Here is a 19,594-nt window from a genome sequence, read left to right on the forward strand (position 1 = left end):
CCGAAGCAGGCCAAACTAAAAGTCAAGAGAGAATTGTTTGTTCTTATACGTACTTAGGACTTCTTTATCTCACTGAATACAAAATTGGAAGTTAAAATTTGTAATAAATCACAGGTCACATGTAAACTAGATATGAAATACTGCTTTGGAGAATACTGAGCTTCAGAGCTCTGTAAAATACAAAGGTTTCTGTGCAAATAACAAGCACCTTTCCTCTGAGCCTGTTTTCAGAAGCATTCAAAGAACCAAAGGGACACAAGCCTTGCAGCTGAAGAACAAATCTAGTGTTGAAAGTAATTATAGGGAATCCATGTGGCAAAATAATTCCAGTCATTTTCTGGGAGGTTTGAGTTAGGATGTGGTATTAATGTGTTTCATTGATTTTTAAAACTAGACTGCTGGGATCAATAAACAAGATCAAGATAGAAAATATCAAGATAGGAAATGTGGAGAATGACAGAGACAACATCTCACAAGACATGACAGCATTATTTTAGGACTCTGCATTTAGAGGTTTTCTTTTTACCACACATTTCCTTGCTGATGGCTAATTTCATAGAGTGAGTGTATTTCCTTCCCTACCTTAAATTACCCAACACAAAGGACTGGTCTATAGAGCAGAAATCACTGCATTGTAACGTCAGGAGCAAACTGACAAGTTGTAAGTCATTCCATACACAGTGTTCATAAAGACACTTCTACTAAACATAAGCAGCTCTCACAGAGGCACTCATTGCCTTTTCACTACTTCCTACTCAGTAATAATTAAGAGTATCCACATCTGGAGCTATCATGGAATAGTCGGTATGTAAATCTTAGCTTGCACAGATGTCAATAGTGTCCTTTTGTGCACAGGTTTAGGGGATGCAATTGTCATCTTTCCCCTTTTTCTGAGTAGTGACAGCAATTTGTTGTGTTTTCCACCTATCCCATCACTCACAGTCATTGGAGAGGACAGCTAATGACTTGCTCCACAGAACACCCAAAGCTTGTAGCCCAATCTCTGCTTGTTTCTTACATTGGACTTGTAACTGGAGCAGACAGTAAGTTTTGATCACAGCAGCTCAGAATTGAAACAAAATGCAATGACAATAGTGGTTATTGAACAAAAATACAGAGTCTCGGTCACTTAGTCAAGAGAAGGTTAAAGTTTTAATAGACGGAAGTTTATTTCAGCCTAAGAAGTTGCATTAGGTCTAACTGAAGACATGGAGCAAACCAATATTAGGATTCAGAGTTCAGGGTGAAATATGGGTCCATGACCTAAGGTGAGATTGAATGGGCTTTCTAAAAGAAGAAAGCCCTTTTGTATTTGAGCATTTTTATTTGCTCTCATCTATTTTTTATTACACTTTAATTTGTGAAAGACTTGACAAGTAATTTTATAAGATACCAATAAAACCCATTTATGGTATCATAATGCACCTTTAACTGTCCTAATAGAAAAGCATTTAGCCTGGCAAGAGAAGACACACATCTATGTCTTTGCAACCATCATGCTAAAACATATCTCCCTGAATATTCAAAAGGACATAAAATTCTTAATGTCAACAACTTGCTAAAACTGAGGTGAAAAATAAAGATTTTTGTTTCTCTCATAGTTAGCAAACCTTCTTTTATGCAGTCTGAAGTTCATTGTTCTCACTGTCAGAAAACAGATAATACTATATAAACTAATATAAAGAATCCTGTAGAAGTTGTCAACAGCAAATATGTTTCTTATATCCTGTTCACCAGGGCAAACATTAAACCCCAATCTGGATTATTTTAATACCAACATTACAACTGAGGATTTCTTATCTTTTCTATAGCCTCTTTTCAAAAAAAGAAACATCCAAACAAAATGCCATGCAATCTTAAGATTGTATCTAAACAAACCAAGAAGTAAAAACACTAACTCTGAGTAGTGTCAATACAGTCGCATGACAGAAGTTTAAATCCAGCTTTTCTCTTGAGAACACTTCTAGCAAGAAAAAGAAACCCCAATATTATAAGAAAGCATATTAATGCTACTCAACCAAGTTCTACAGCACAAAAAATAACCCAAATCATCAAATCGAACTTCACTGTTTGGCAAATATGCCTTCTTTTCCATCTGAAAGTACAAAATATTTCTAAAAAGGCAGGACCAATTAATGAGTTTTGCTGGTACTACGTTAACTGCTCACAGATAAATTTAACTTCCTGGTGGAAAGACTTGCATGATTTCTCAAACCTACTGTTTCATAGAAGCTTCATATACACCACTATCTCCAGCTACAGACTCATCAGACACAGCAGCAGATACACAAGCTGTTTTCTCCTCAAGCAGGTGACTGGCTGCTCTCCGTGGTAAGTTAACGCCTACAAAAAGGAAACAGAATGAATATTAGTCAAAGAGATTAATAGTCAGAAAGAGAGAAGAGCATAGCTTAGGAAGTTGTCAAGTTGAAAGCAGTGACCCTTAACTGAGTATCAGAGAGTAGTTTTGTTTCACATCATTAAACATTCTTAGACTGTACTGCTGTTACCACATATTCTGGCTATAGATAAAACCAGACTGATGAACTTGAAAATGTACTATTATTCATTCCCAGAGAAACAGGCTCCTGTCATCACCCTTTTCTGTTGAGTTAGTTATTATCCTTCATTATCCTCACTATTAACTCTCATTATCCTGATCTTTAAACCTGTATTTGCCATGTTCATACTCAGCACTGTGGTAACACTTCAGCAACATGCCAAGTGCTTGTGTCATGTTTATTAAATATTCAGGAGTCAGACAGACACCCTCTCCCCAGTGATATAACTGCTAGAAATGAAAAATCCCCTCTGGTTTACTATCATCAAAAACTTTCTATGCTACAGTCTCTTTACTATCAACGACTACTTAGCTTTAATCTTCCACTCGCATTCATATGCTAGTGTCATGCAGTGAAGCCACATTCTGCAGCACAGTAAGTTGAGGGCCTTTTATCTGCCAAGGGGTGAGGATATTGGTATGCATTATCATCCCTGTCTGAATCATGACTTTACATCCTGTTAAGATGTTTAAAATTTAAGGCTCCAGATTAGATGATTGATTGCTGCATTTGTGCTTTTATTTATGGCAGTAGGAATGCTTTTTCCTTGATGATGAAGTGCTCTTTCCCTTCCGCCTCACCATGCGAGGGGTGAAGGTGATGACATGATTTATTGATTACCCTTAGGAGTTACTACAGCAGCCTGAATTGACTTTGACAATGACAGAGACTGACTGTGGAATAACTATATGATATTCCAACTTGGTTTCTGACAGCAGGGACATGTGCAGAGGAGCAATTCTGTAGGGTTCACCTGTACAGAAAAGACAGAGACAGAGAAGCAGGTGAACACTGCATCTAGAGAGCCAATGCAGATTACATGAAAATACGAGCTATACTGTCTTCAAGTCTGTTTGTCTACGTCCAAGTTAAGAGTCAGTAGTATTCAGGTTTGTTGTCTTGTCAAACTTAAGTGTGTGGGCTGAAATTTTCCATGCAGGTTTAATGCCTCCAGCTGAGTTTGTTGCAAACCTTCCCATTAACCATCACAGCAGCTTCAAGAATGAAACTGGACTAGAAACACTGAACCAACCCCAGGTCCATACCTCGTTAATGTACAGAAGTCTCACCATGAGGCCTATTTTACTGTGGAAACTAGAGGTATTGAAGCATAATTGATTAGTATCCAGCTTATCAAAATCTGAATGCTTGTTTTGGGCAGCCTTAACATAGATTTAAAGATAATTTATATTGTGTATATGACCCTACTTGAGGAAGTATCAGTATGAAGAATCACAGGATGAATTTACAATTTAGAACAGTACCTACTCATATAGACTTAAAAGACACCCTGACAATATCCAGAATAATAGGTCCTCGAGAAGTTAAAAAATGTTAGACAACCACACAATGCCTGTGGAAGTAATGACCTACAGAAATAAATAAAAAAAACCAACAACTCTGATTCCACATAGCCCTATGTGTTCCCAAATTCCAAGCCACCTTGAAGTCAGTTCTCAGACTAGATGAATTGCAGCCAGACTGCAAAAACAAACCGAAAGATGATGCTAATTTGGAAAGGATATGCTGCTGAAATACAGGCAGGAAAATTAATTACTGTTTCAATCTACAGCTCTTAAGTAAAATAACAAATGTGTTACGCTATCCTGAAAAGACAAACGACAAAATGACCCCCTGCCCCCAAATTTCCCTTCCATGTTTTTTCACTTTGCATTTCACAGGTTCACACCATCCATCAGTCAATTTCTTGTTTTCTTTCTGCACAGTGGAACAGAGAGGGGACTCACATTTACTAAGCACACCATGCCTTTCTTTTCTGGTGCCACATTGCTCTGGCCAACAGTGAGATTACTACAGTCCTGCAGTAAGGTAATATAATTAGCCAACGGACATTACAACAATTCCCTGAGAGAATTAAAAAAATAAAATCAAATGTCTCATTAAAATATATAACTGTATCAATATGCCCAGGTACTTTTATTAAATACTAGCAAACGCTAAGCACAAGGGTTCAAAGTTGACAACAAATCTGGACAATGCAGCCTCAAGAGTTTGGCTGTATTTACTCAAAGACACCCTAACTCCTCAGTTAGATGCTTCCCTAACAATTCAGGCACAGAAATGCAGAGCTGGGAATGCTAGGTACTGACCAGGTTTCATCTAGGGCTGCCAGTGCTCAGTGCTGCTGGAAATCTGTCTCCCTCAGTTCTTTCTTGGGAAAAAAGAGCCACTGTGTAACATAAACCATGTCCTGGGGTACATCAGGCAAAGCATCACCAGTTGGTTGAGGGAGGGGATTGTCCCGCTCTCCTCTGCACTGGGGTGGCCTCACCTTGAATATTGTGTGCAGTTTTGGGCACAATATAAGAAAGATATTAAGTTCTTGGAGAGCATCCAAAGGAGGGCAACAAAGATGGTGAAGGGCCTTGAGGGGAAGCCGTATGAGGAGCGGCTGAGGTCACTTGGTCTGTTCAGCCTGGAGAAGACTGAGGGGAGACCTCATCCCAGCCTACAACTTACTCATGACGGGAAGAGGAGGGGCAGGCACTGATCTCTGCTCTTTGGTGACCAGTGACAGGACTTGATGAAATGGCCTAAAGTTGTGTCAGGAGAGGTTTAGGTTGGGTATTAGAAAAAGGTTCTTCACCCAGAGGGTGGTTGGGCACTGGAACAGGTTCCCCAGGAAGTGGTCACAGCACCAAGCCTGACAGAGCTCAAGAAGTGTTTTGATGACACTCTCAGGCACATGGTGTGACTCTTGTGGATGGTCTGTGTGGGGCTAAGGGTTGGACTCAATGATCTTTGTGGGTCCCTTCCAACTCAACATATTCTGTGATTCTGTATACATGAAGAGTTTGCAACATACTTGAAGACAATGACACAGAATTACACTAGAAAAGACTAGACATGCAGAGAAAGCATACCATACTGTCAACCCTAACAAAAGGCAGCAAAGTGAGCACTCTAAGACTGAGCACAAGTCATCAATTCTTAACAGCTGGCATTTTTGAAGCTCTGGCTCTGCCAAAGGTTTTGACAATATTAAGTATGTTGGATGGCTTTTACTGCAGACCAGAAGTAGAATTCACCACACCTAATTCAGCCACCTCAAAGTTAAAGGTAACTAGTTACTAAGGATGCCTTAACTCATCATTCATCCCACAATCATTCATCCATATTCCTTAAAACAGAAGTATGGTCTAGGATGAGATGTCTCATTCTTTTGGAAGTTTCCCACAGGCTACAGGGGGAACCTAGACTAGCTTAGGAGCTCTGTTCTAACTTGGATAAAAAGATAAAAGCTATGAAAACCTTCTTAAAATGGGGAGAGTTTCACTGTAACTTACATGGCATGTGGTCACCCATCTTCCTCAACTCACAATGAACTGCAGATCCTTCAGTGACAGCAGGTTCAAATAACTAGATACACATACACACATAATTCTGAGTCCAGAAATCTCTGGACTGAGGATGTCAGTTTGTATGTAACTTATTCTTCGGTGAGAAACAAAGTGTCGGATTTCCAGTTACCAAAAACCAGCAAGAGGGTACTTTTGTTCTATGTCTGTACATCCTGACAGTACCTGGGAACACCATGCATCCTCCATGCCTTCAGGATCCACCTCCAATGTTTTTTCATGACAGAGATTGCAATACATGGACATTTTTTCTGGGATAGCAATTGAAAAACGTAGATGGAATCAGAGTGACTGCAGCTCTGTGCAGCCAAAGCTGGAAGTTCGGTAACTCAGGACTACTGACTGCCCACCCTGGCAAATGTGTGCTGATCAAGATACTCTTCAAATACACAAGGTACCTCCTCATTCAGGAGCCAGCTGTTAGCTTTCATGTTACATACACATTTGACGTTAGATATTTTTTAATTACCTGAACTTCCTTCATGTAGAGAAGGCAGAGGCTGCCTAACACCTTCATTAAGATCTTTATCACCTGTAGGAATCTCAGGTCCTGCTCCAGCTTCAGAGTGCAATAATATTTGGTTCTCACAGAGACTAATGCCTGCAAAATCACTCGAAAGGTCAGAGTCTTCAAAGTCCGTAGTGAGGTGATGCAGAGGGGAATTTTGAGCTGACACTGAAAATGCAGATTCTAAAACCAAAGGGGAGCCTGGGGGAGACAGGGAAGAGAGCGAGGATCTGGAAGACAGTGATGTCACAGATTTGGGAGGTTCAGTCAATTTGGGATGGTCTGCAGCTGAAGGAGAGTCACTGTAACCCAGTCTCCCATGGGAACTAATCACTTCATTTTCATGAATAGTAGTGATAGGCCCCGAAGGAATGTAACCACTTTTTTCTTGCAATATGAAATCAAGTTTGTACTGATAGTCCAAATCTGTTATTTGATCGCCTTGGTTATAGTAGAGATCCGTGGAGCTGAGCGAGTTTAGAGACCCTCTGCTTGATGTGTTCAGAGATCCCCGGCTGGATGCCAGGGATCCCAAACTGCTCCCTGAAGACACAGATAATGTACTAGCTGAGAGGCTGCAAAGAAAGCACAAACACATACACTTATGTTACTAAACTAAACCAGCACAAAACAGAACAAAGAGAGAAGCTTGACTGCAACTGCACTATAGAGGTTTACAGCTAAAAGCTGCTGGGGACATCATGTTCTTTTAAGGACTCATACCTGGTTTAGACCAGTGTATCCAACCTGCACATCCCCAGGGCAAATTATCCAGCTTATGGCCAGCTGCCCAAGCCCCTTCTCTTCTGGAGAAGGTTGCAGATTTGACAAACTGGTCTGGCAGTAATGGCAGCCTTCTCAGCTGCTATATTTCGTCAAAGACCTGATCCACTCTGATGTGGGTGCTCACATGGTCAATGTGACAGGAAAGGGATCCCCAAGATGGAGCTTAAGACAGCAGAGGAGTGCTGCCACCCCTAAAGCAATTTATGCACCCTACCAAACACCTGGGAAAGATGGCAGCTATAACTTATAGCAGAGCTGCTTCACATCTGTAAGACAACACACACTCTACATGTATAGTAAATCCAACTATATAAAGTATGGCAAGGGCTATAACATGCAATCTTGTCTTGTCAATAACAAGAGATAAGGAGTCCTGCCAGGCCAGCAAAACTGAGTGTCACTGCCTTGGCTCTGAAGGACTGCTGGGAAATAACTCAAGCAGGCCCTTCTAAACACTTAAAAGTTGTTTACTGAACAACAACAGAACTATCAACTTGAAAAATTTTTCCACTGGACTAGAAAGCTTCTTTTAACAGGACAAAGAGACTTCCCACAGGAGTACAAAACAGTTTCAAAAATTATTTAAAATAGTCTTTCCCTAACTAATCACCAATCAAGATGACATTTATGGGATCTGGCCGAGATGTCTGAAATAGCTAAACCAGCCTAGATCCAATGAATAGGATGTATGACATTGTGAGAGGAATTGTACAGAACACTTAAAAACATTCTTCCTCTTAAAGCCCTATTTTGATTTCTAAGGGAACAGGTAAACATTACAGTGTCTGATCGGTGTATCCCAGTGGGATATGCAAGAAAATTCAGGATTTTCTAAATAAATATAATGGACACATGGTTTGGTAGCCCAGGTAATAGTCCAGAAGTGAGAGAAACTCTTCCCTAATACCAGTTACATGTATCATGAATCCCCCTAGGACAGGGCCCTGGGCAATCTGGTATAGTTGAAGGTGTGCCTGTCCATGTCAAGGGGATTGGAACTAGATGATCTCTAAGGTCCCTTTCAATCCAAATAATTCTATGATTCTATGATCCTATAATAATTAAATATTAGAATTCCCATCAGAGCAATGAGTTTGAGTTTACGGTTGTTGTAACTGATTACTCTTTTGTTATGACTATGAATTTCATAAACTCAGACTCAAATTTTGATTCAATGACTGTCAGGAAAAAAATATCCAGCTGAGGATACATTTCTATCTACAGATAGTGTAAATTAGTGTTGAAGAATCAAACCAGAATCAACTATTCACTAAATACTCACATGCATACATATACTCATTAAGCCTCTACAGTTATTTCATAGAATGAAGGCTACAGTTCTAATAACTCATTTTCAGACAGAAATCTGAAAACCTGTTTGGTCTCCACAGTGACAGGACTTTGAAGATATGGCCATGTAGAGAACTTGTGATGTATTTATTTCCTTACGCAGAAGTAAAATAAAGTCTTCCCGTTTAACTATGGAAGCTGTACAAAAACCATTCAATCCAGTCTTGAGTTCTTACTGAAATTATAAAAGTACACCAGGTTTGCATGGTGACAAAATGCTTGACACTATTACACTTGCATATTCTTACTTAAATATTAAACAAATTTTGTTGAGCTTCCAGCTAAGAGAAAAACCTAAGAATGAAGTTAAGACATCCAGGTCCACTAGCAAACAGGTTTTTACATTATGCAGTACAGTCTCACCTCCTAAGTTGTGAATGCAAATAAGTAGTTAACTTTGTAGTTTCTTCAAGTTTCTGCACCAACTCTTTTCTTCTCTCCTCCAATTTTAATCTGCAAAGAGATGTATATATTAGTTCAGGAAAGCATTAGAGAACAATCTGTAGGCTAAAATACCTTATAGGTAAGAAAGAAACAAAGTGAAGATCCCTCACATTTCTATCAGGTTGACAGCTACTAAAATCCAAAATACTGTGTTAGCTCTCAGTCCTGTTGTAAAACCTGAGCTGCTTCAGCAGAGTGACTTCGCCTGCAGAATTCCAAGCACTGTAACAAACCTTCAGAGTGCACAAGCAAGTAGAGTGTTGGGACATGCACACAGTACCAAGGAGAACATGCACTCAATAAAAGAGTAACAGATGAGCACTGGGAAAATACCTGCAACTTAAGTATAATAAGATCTGCCCTAATACAGTTTTTTAAAGCTGTGCTGCAGACTGGCTCCTCAGTTAATACAGTTCCAGAGGAAAAAACCCCAAAACCAAAAAAAAAAAAAAAAAAAAAAAAAAAAAAAAAAAAACAAATCATCAAAACCCAAGAGAACACTAATTAGTTTTGATATTTCCAAGTTTTAAATCAAAGCACTCCCTTTAATTTCAGAATCTTCATATAGAGACTAAGTACAACAAGCCAAAGCAGCATTCAGTGAAAGGTTCTGAGATGACAGACGACATTTAGAAGTCCTGAAGTCCTTGGTAAAGATTTCTACATCCCCAACAGCTTTGTCATCACCTCAGAGCCACACAGCATTGTAATGCTTAAGGTTCACCCTTATGAAAAAGCAGGATTTATTGCCTCCTGTTTCGTTATGTAGCATAGCTGTAAAGCCACAAAAGGTGGAACTCTCCAATTCCTCTTGGCTGGCTGCTAGCAGAAATGATTCACTAATCTTTACAGTGATTTTTTTTTTCCTTTTATAATTCCCTTTATCACTCCATTTACAACACTAAATAAACTACTTTCCCTCAGTGGATTCAGCAAAAATCCTCCTGTAGTTGCGATTACTATATTGTCGTCTAGCCCTTGCTCAGTCAACTGATACATGTCACAAGTTCTCAAGTGACTAATCTGGGAAACAAGAAATTAACTCCCCTCCTTTAACGGATTAAAAAAAAAGTTAATGGTTCATTCTCAGAAATGGTTCCTTTAGCCCTTCTGTCATCTCAAGGATGTATAAATTAAAATTCAAATGCAAGAGAACAGTTCAAATAAAAAAAAAACAAAAATCAACCATTGCTTTCTTACTCAAAGTGAATTAACTGAATGAAATACTGGAGAGTTCCCAGAATTCACTCCCTTTGAGCATCAGATACCAGTAAAAAGTCTCTAATTCAGCAAAGCATGAAAAGCACTTGCTTACACTCATGCTTATTCAGTGAGCAAATCTGGGTTATGCAAAGGTGAATAAGTTACCCTGAGGTCAGCCAGGGTGTGAACTTCCACTCGACTGCCCACACCCCGTGTGCTCTCACACTCCAGTGATGGATTCAACTGCCAATGCCTGCCAAGGCTGTTAAAAGCATACACGGTATTTCATTCTTTGCCCAGGAAGACATACACACAGGTTTCCAAACCAGTTATGCTTATCTATACTATCAGACACTCTTTCCAGTCATTTTACAATTTATTGATGCCTTCTGTCTTCTTTTAAAGCCTAATCTATCCTGCTTTTCCCAAGCAAGAGTGCTCTTCACAAGCTCTTTTGTGGCATTTCAACAGTGAACTATCATTTTTTTCCTCAAGGAAGAGGCACAGAAATTGCTCTGTGTGTTCAACTACTAATGGTAGAAGGCAGGAAAGGAAATAAAAGCTTAGGATTTTCTCTAACTGAAGTCCTCTAGAGAGACACCTATAGTTGTTCCACTGAATTTGTACTATTGAACTAAAAGGTTTTTTGTTTTCTGCCTCCACAAAGCACAATCAACAGTTTGTTTTCTTTTATTATCTTAAGGAAATTGATAAAATATAATTTATCCCATATAATTTAGCACCTGAAAAAAATTCTTTCCTGGATGTAATTTGATGTACTAGTAATTAAAGTACAAATATTAATGCCTGCAGATAAATTTCAGATATATGTTAGTCACAAGTCACAAACACAAGATGCATGATGAAAACAATTTTACTATCTCACAACAAATTGAGATTCAAGGGATGTATTTTCATTCTACATTAGGTTGAATGGAAAAAAAAACCCTCTAAAACTTTCAGGCAATGAACCTTCCCTTTTTATAGCATAAGTAGGAACTTTAATATCAAAAAACCCATGTAAACACCTAAACAATCATAGTGTTATCTATTCTGACACAGGCCTCTCTCAGTCTCTCCTGTTTGCATCCCTCCTATTTCAATTAACCTATTACTCATTGCAGGAGGGACTTCAGTTTTAGTAAGAAGTCTTTCTCCAGTTTTGATCTTAAATTGTAACATCGCTGAGGGGGGCATAAAATCTTAAAAGAAAATACATTAAAAAGTTAAAGTGCACATACCTCACCTTTCAGTGCAAACTTATGTGGACATGTTTGTTTATGACAGGCACAAGAGCAGGTGCCAGTTTTGCAGGCAACACCACAACTGAGCAGTTAAATCATGCAACTGTTTAAATGCCTGTGATTACTTGGGAGATTTTGCCAAGGATTAAAGCAGTAATGGGATCTCCCTGACACCAATGCAGATGCAAGAAAGTAGTAAGTAGCTCTCAACAGTTCCCCAGTCCAGTTATTTCTACTCAGTTGCTGGAAGGCTTCTTAAAGCAGTCAGAGTATGCCCTGTCTCTGCCTTTTTGAAGATGATATGTTATGATCTATACCCTCCTTCTGTAAATTGAATCCACATACATCTACTAGTGGCAATTTCAGCATCCCACTCCAAAATAACCCAGGGCTATGCTATAATGTTTTTATTTTAAGTCAGAGCACGTCTTCTGTTTCTTTTCACTTTAGAAATAAAGAAAAGAAACAAACCGCCAAACCTATGAAAAACCCTCATAACATTAAGCTCTGTACAATCCACAGCTTCTTACACTGTTGCTCCATTATCAGTACCTGTGAAAACATTGCAAACTGAAGGCATTCACGAAACTTCAGGGAAGAAAATAATAATGCAACAATAGTACAACATTTTGAAGATGGCTCCTCCACTGATAATGGAGAGGAGAATCTTCCTCATCTCCAAGAAACAAAACGCTGATGGTTTATCTGATACAATTAATCATCATTAATTAATTGATTTAATTAATTTCAAATTAAATTTCAGAAAAAGTTTCACCATCTGAATCCTTCTACAAAATGAACATTTTCTTTATGTTTATAGAAGACAAATGAGAAACAATCCTCAAAATAGCCTGGTGTAAAACAATTTACATGTTCTGAAGCCAACAAGGGAGACAGTTTTAATATCATAAACAGTTGTAGGTAGAAATTCACTGGAGATTCACTGGAATAACAAAAAAGCAAGCCAAAAGCTACCATAAGTGCTACCTCAACGAGCAGTATAAAACATGATGTCTTACAGTAATCTCAGGAAAAAAAAATATAAAAAAAAAATCCACATTTTCTGGATTAAAAATCAGGAGAAAAATTTGAGGAAAACAGAGGTGAAAAACGTAAGCTCTAAACACTCATTGTGTCACTATATATGGAAAATTCATTTCTTCTTGACACTGGAGGACAATTTTACTTGCCCTTTGTACTCCAAGTTTGGCATCTGCCACATATGGGAAAAGAGTCAGGTGCAGAATTTTCTTTGGCACTAAACAAGCAAATCCAAAACACAAGACTCAGACACCAGCTGCCTATTTATACCATGAATCAAGATTTAGCTATTACTTACAACAGCATATGATCAAAATCTTAGATTAAAATTATTTTTTAATTTGCTTCTATTATTGACCCCTTATTCTCCACTTATTAATGGAGTCAGAGAGCAACAGATCTGTAGTACTTTAAATACTACTAGTACAGACAGGTAGCTTCTGCAAAAATATAGCCCCAGTAGCACATAACCCTTCTTCTAGAACATATTTGGGTTATCAATGTAATGTAGTTTAAACTATTATAAAGTGTAAAAATGTTTAAAAATCATGCATTATACACACTTATGAACTTTGTAAACAAAAAAAAAGACATCCTTGCTACTCAGTTACAACCTAGGATCCAGCTTCTAATGCCACTAATAGGAATTTCATCATTCAATGAAACTGGAGCAAGACCAAGTCTTTCTTAGTAGAGGGAAGTAAGAAAGCCCCTCAGTGCTGATTGTATTACATCAGTAAGGCATACTACACCAATACAGACAATGACATTTTCTGTTTATTGCATTTTATGTGTGCTAGAGGTGCCCATAAATTTATTTCCACTTACAGCTGATGACAGTCAGCTTTGATTTTCTCAAACTCTGAATCTGGTTAAAACAATTTATTGTGCTGCTCCAGTTGCCAGGTAGGTAACAGCAACTTAGAAAAGTTTTGCAGCAATTATACTTCTCATCTGAACTTTTTGGTGTTTTTTCCCCTTTTGGTTGCATTTTTTGTATGTAATAAAACTCACAATGAAAGGCTTCAGATGTTGCAACAATCAAGATAATCTTTGTAACCCAAGTTCAAACAGTTTACAGCTATTATCAGAAACGAGTGAATGATGTATTGGCTTCCTGCTGGTATGTTGACATTCCTCAGTTATTTAACATCTGTCACAAGCATTTTCATTCTGGTAACAAATGCAGAGCAACTGATATTGCAGAGCACATACAGAGTGTTCACTTTCTCTCACAGAAGACTTCTTTGTGTTTCTGCCCATAGGGCTAATAACAAATTTAATTAAGAACTACATAGAACTGTAACCAAAGGCATAGTTCAGGTTCTGTAATGAGTACAAAGGTTAGATTGCAGAATGCAGCATTTAATACTAGCAAAAGACAACCCCTTACCTTTCAGCAAGTGCTTGACTGGGTGTGCTTTTTACAGACACCAGCTCTTCTTCAAGCCTCTTCCTTTCTGCTTCTAGCTGCTCTAACTCATCTTGAGTACGTTCGCGTGGTGTAATAAACTGGAGCTCCTTTAAAAGCTCTTCTTTTTCATTGATTAACATCAGCTTTTCCTTTTCCACATCCAGTGCTCCAGGCCAGGTTTCACTATCCAGCTTAGAGAGTTCAATCTTCAAATTAGCCATGCTAAAATAAAACAAAGCAGATTTGCCTGAGCCCAGCACAGCACACGAATCCCAGGAAAGAGAGAAGTGATACAGTATTTTGAAAGGTATCAGGACATAAAGACATTTTATACTCAAAGTCCTATTTTTAATTAGTTTTGCTTCATAAGAACGCAGATTATGCTGGAGAACCAGGCCACCTATCCAGGCCAACAGCAATGTGCGTATACATTAAAAATTAGTTGCTCCTGTTCCAATGCCAAATTCAAGCAGAAGCCAAAATGTTAATAAAAGGATTATGGAAAGTGATCTGTCTGGTAACATAGTAGTGGTACCATGCTTTACTCATGCTTCAGGAGTATGATGGATTTCTCCTAAACTGTTGGAGGCTGACTGCTCCTCAGAAATGGCAATGCCCATGGTGAAAGAATGTGCACCATAGCAAGGTGCTCACTTCAGTATCACACATGCATGCAAATCCCAAGACAAACCACCACTCTCCTATGAAATTAAAATGAAAGGTAATAGGACAACGGCTACCTAAACACAAAAGAGATTATTAACTCAACAGTTTAAGTTTGCACAACTGTTGTTCCCATTGCAGATGTCAAACCACAGAGTTAAGACAGCCAAGTCTTGGTTATCCAAACCTATTGCACAGATACACCCACACAATGGAAGCAGGAACTAATCTACATTATCATTGTACTAAAGCTTTGTCATGATCAAGACCAGTTATTTTCAGTATTCAGTCTCCATAATCATTCTGTCTATGGGCTCAGCAGCATAGCTTAAAAAGTGCAGGTCTTGCAATAAAGACTCACTGTCCACTGGGAAAGCCTAAAAATTCCCTTTATAGGTGCTCAGTCACTTCCAGGCTTAGCCACACCTGAACTAGCTGCATAGCTCAAGAATATGGAAGCTTTGAAATATGTACAGCTTTCTGCATCTCTTTCTTGTACGATGGGGAAAAGGCAGAGAAAGGACACATCAAAACAGAAGTTCCCATACAATCTAGAGCGAGAGAAACTACTTTGCTACTTTTACTTACCTGTAACTGTCGTAGTTAAATGCACCTAAATCAGCTCAACAAACGATAGCAGCCTGTGCAACTTCAATGTTACCAGGCACTAAGGTAATGCCTGATACCACACTTCAAAAACACACAGAGATAATCTGGCATGTATAATCTTTGTGTAGTTCTGACAAATTTCTGGGAAAGCATTTTTCTTCTTTCCAGTTTGTTTTCAGTGATTAACAAAAACAATAATATCATGCTTATTTTGCATCTCTGGTATTAATTTTACAGTACATTAAGGCATTTATTTATGGTCCAAGCTAAGAAGAATTCATGTTGAATCTAACTATCCCATTGCTCATACTAGAAGCTTAAGGGAAATCACCCCTTTCTTTTTCCATAGGTAATATTTCCTTCTTACCTGCACCTCAATTTAAAAACAACAGCTTCAAAAATGCAAACAACCCATACCTCCACCCAACCCCCACAAGAACAAGTTTGACTCAGGGTATTTTCACAAAAAACCTGCATATAAAATAAACAGAAATAATATCAGCAGTGCCACTGTAACCAAATGGTGGGATGAAATAACACAAAGACCTTCAACATATTTTGCAGCTGTTACATGTATCTTTTATATTCAACAGTCCCTTAGAGGAGCAGTACTTAGATGGAAAACAACCAAATAATTTCAGACGGATAATGAAATGTCGAAACTTTCATCTCTAGGTCACTGGTTCTACCCAACCTTACTCTGAAAGTAGCTGCTGCTGACAGCTGCTTGATGTCTTACGGGATGGGATGGCAGTCTCCAAACTGGTCTTTTGCTCTCTCCGCTATAAGACAACCCCTCGCTACCATAACTGACACTCTTTTCAGCTGCCTTATCAGACAGACAAAGGACTACATGGATGTGAAAACTGAACTGGTCTCACACGTTGGAGGAAGTCCTTGCTCAACAGGTGTAGAAGCCCAGAAGAGAAGGGGCTAATGTGTATGCCTCAGATACGGACAGCTGGATGGCTGTGGAGCCAACCAAGGACTGTTGGTAAGAACATGCTGTAAGAAAGAACAGGATGTGACTGGAGAAGGGGGGGCATACAGGGGTAGGGCAACACTTTTCTGGGTCAAACGCCCTTGTTCTGGCTCCGGAGATACACACAACACAGTACAGAACAAGCACAGGAATGAGATAGAGAAGTGGGCATGGACTGTCCACCAAAGGCTGACACAACAGGGAGGGATCAAGACCCTTGAAGCCCTCAACCCATTTCCAGATCAGGTTAGAAGAATGGACTATACATAACTAATCTGCATAGAAAGCAAGAAACTTATATTCAGGGCGGGGACAAAGGTACCCCCACAAAGCCTGGGTAGCACCCCAGGACACTGGACACCCTGTCAGCTACATTGACAGTGGAGCCAGGGCTGGTGATGTTTGTTTCTTTGTTTCCTTCTTCTTTCACTCCTTCCTTCCTCTCTCCCTCTCTTTAACCTCTCTCTCCTCCCTACCCCTTATTCAAAATCCACCAAAGTGTGTGGATTTAACATACCAATTTCCATGCCGTGTGTATAATTTACTAATAAAATTTTGTAAGTTTTTGCAGACTCTCTGACTTTTTGTCATTCCTTTTCGACCACAGGCATCTCTGAATCTTGCATATTCCCTTCCCCTTAAGGGTGGGAAGCCACAACAGGCCAAGAAGGAATATTTGCCAGATCTCCACCACATCAGGATAGGACTGTCAGCATGCTGCACAGATCCTTCTGAATAACACCTGCAACTGAATTTAGCATAGTTATGAACATTCCACCTCCTCAAGACATTCTGCTGGTTAAGCAACAGAAAATCTGCAATGTACAAAATTACCTGATAATTTTCAAGTAGAGAAGTTCACTTACAAGATCTTCTTTTCTCTTACTTATTTTATAAAAAAATTTGAGAATTTGCACATTTAATATTTCAGAAAAGATGGTCAACCCTTATTAAATTACAGTGATGACTACACTGGCCCAAATAATTGGGGAAAAGGTGTAATTAGGTTCTGAACTTTATGTGCAAACTGGTACGTATCTTCATTATTCCACGTTATGAACACTGAAATGTTCTTGGCTAACTAATTTGTGAGAAAGAAAGATCCTGTGCTACAGCACTCCATACTCTGAGCACTGTACTGTTCTTCTTTTTCCTCTTTTTTTTTCCCCCCTCCAAGGTAGAAGTGGTAAACTGACTTACTGCCAGGTTTTTTGTTCCTACAAAGGAAAGATAAAACACAATGCTGGCACTTCTTGGTATCAAGACACAGTCAGAGCACAGGATGATCTGTTTTTGGATGATTTATGCCTGAGAAAAAATGCCATCTACCTGCATCTAAAACACCACCTGACAATTAAGATTATGTGCATGATGATTCTTAGCCAAAACCACACATGTTCAATACTGAACAAACACAATAGCCTTAGCAGTCTTCAATGAATGCATTGATTATATAATAAAGTTTTATGATCCATAATGAGTATATAAAGGATTACTGTTGTTACTGGCAAGGATGGTAGCTACTACTCTGTATGAAGAGAGTATACATATAAAATTAGGCAAAAAAATAGTTGTGCAGCCTCCCGCCTTTAAAACTTTAAACCAACTATGCCTTTAATCGGTACTTACAAGTTGCAAATTTATTTTTGTAGTTTTCTAACTGACCATGCCACAGCATTCCAAGTGAAATAATACTTAAATCTCAGATTAAATAGCATTTTAGGCACAGTTTTCATCTGGGGAAAAGTATTATTTTTTATTTTGTTGCCTTGCTTAGTTCTTTATAGTAAAAAGAGGAACTTTGAGTGTGGGATAGTTTTTAGATTACTATTTCCCTTATATTATGAAGAACCTCCATAACAAAACCAATAAGGTTTCTGAATAGCTGACAATTAATTTCGTGACAAATATAAGAAAATAATACAATACAAGATTGCTATCTCAATAGTAAATCTTCCCCCAGCATTATGTAGCACTTCTGGTGCCCCAGAAGACATGTCATTTGAACCCTGAATGTTCTGCCTTTGATGCCCATTTTTCAGTGCTGTGGCAATTCATCAAAATGGCACTGCTTTCACGAGCAACTACCACAGAACTTTATTTGAAAGGCATTCCACATTCATCAGTGCAGCAGCTTCAGATTTCTTTTCTCCTCAGGTTAAACTCATTAAAAAAACCAACCCCACAGTGATAACAAGTATTTAAATTATCCAAAGTCCCAGGAAAAAAAGAAGTAATTAAGCCTGCTAAATCTGCACTGGAAATATGAAGAAATGCTGAAACTGAAGAGCCTTCAGTGGTATAGTAAAGTAAAATGATGATCCCAAAGAAGGATATAATGGACATAAATAACCTAGCAGCTCCTTTCAGCACAAAGTCAGCTCACTCTATTCCCTTGATCCCGGACTTGCCAGTAATTTGTCACTGTCTTAATTTTCTTTCTTAACACATCCAACTTCGCACTAAATGACAAACATACTGTTCCAGAGCCCGGCTGCCCCTGGAAGCTGCTTGCGTTCGGAAGGGAAGGGAACACGGCAGGAGCGCCGTCCGCCGGGTGTCGCTGCGAGCACAAGGATAAGTGCCGCAGGGATCCCGAACCTTCCCGGCTCCAGGCTGTGACCGAACACATCAACCGGCCTCGTTACCTTCTCTTGGCCTCTTCATACTGCAGACTTAGTCTGACCTTCTCTGCTAAATTTGATTTACTTCTTGCTCCAATCTGTTGAGGGGAAAAAAAAAAAAAGTAGCCTTATCACTGTGCAAAGCTGTTAAACGAATCAACAAAACTGAGGCAGAGGATAGAAAAATCACGACTTAAAATCAAAACTAGATTCCCTACCCACTCTGCAGCCAGCACCACACTTGCTTTTAAGTGCCTAGTTAAGATCTCATCTACTGTGATGTACAAAACAGCACTATTTTCTTCTGAGCCAGTTCGTCTATTTTTAACTACTATACTACCAGTTGTCCATATTCTCAGAGTATTTTCAAAGAGGTCTTATGGTGATTGTACCCAAAATTTTGATCTTCTACTGTGAACTCCGCTGAACTTGTAATTTAGAATTAAGTCCGTGCATTTCAGAGTTCTCTTTGTTTGGAAAACCTTGTACATTCTCTTCCTTACATCCTTAGTTCACAGAACTTCAAAGAAACAGCCAAAATTAAGCACAGTTGTCTGTGTATATAAAATATACCATCAGTGAAACAGAGAAGGTTTTACCAAATCACTGAACAAGTAGTTCCACTAACAGTTTTTCAGCTCTGTAAAATGAAATTGCACATTTAAATTCTGTGATCTTGTTTCTGAAAATTAAAAAAATCTTCATAGGGAATTACATCTGTAAGGTTAAACATATCCTAGAGACAGATCAATCTTCACTGTACTGGAACTATTTGACTAAATTAG

The 19,594-nt window shown here is 38.8% G+C and overlaps 1 protein-coding gene across 1 annotated transcript in view; it reads right to left on the minus strand.

The window, feature by feature from the left end:
- WWC2 (WW and C2 domain containing 2) overlaps positions 1 to 19,594 on the minus strand; it is an 81,948-nt gene that overhangs the window by 23,807 nt on the left and 38,547 nt on the right. Inside the window, exons 9-13 of the mRNA XM_029959436.1 lie at positions 18,834 to 18,907; positions 13,911 to 14,153; positions 8,949 to 9,038; positions 6,411 to 7,024; positions 2,220 to 2,343 (exon numbers count right to left, since the gene is read on the minus strand). Coding sequence (XP_029815296.1) covers positions 2,220 to 2,343; positions 6,411 to 7,024; positions 8,949 to 9,038; positions 13,911 to 14,153; positions 18,834 to 18,907 — 1,145 coding nt within the window. The remainder of the gene's footprint in view (positions 1 to 2,219; positions 2,344 to 6,410; positions 7,025 to 8,948; positions 9,039 to 13,910; positions 14,154 to 18,833; positions 18,908 to 19,594) is intronic.

This window comes from Manacus vitellinus, unplaced genomic scaffold, assembly GCF_001715985.3.
Source record: "Manacus vitellinus isolate BGI_N305 unplaced genomic scaffold, ASM171598v3 scaffold_0_pilon, whole genome shotgun sequence".
Lineage (NCBI taxonomy): Eukaryota > Metazoa > Chordata > Aves > Passeriformes > Pipridae > Manacus > Manacus vitellinus.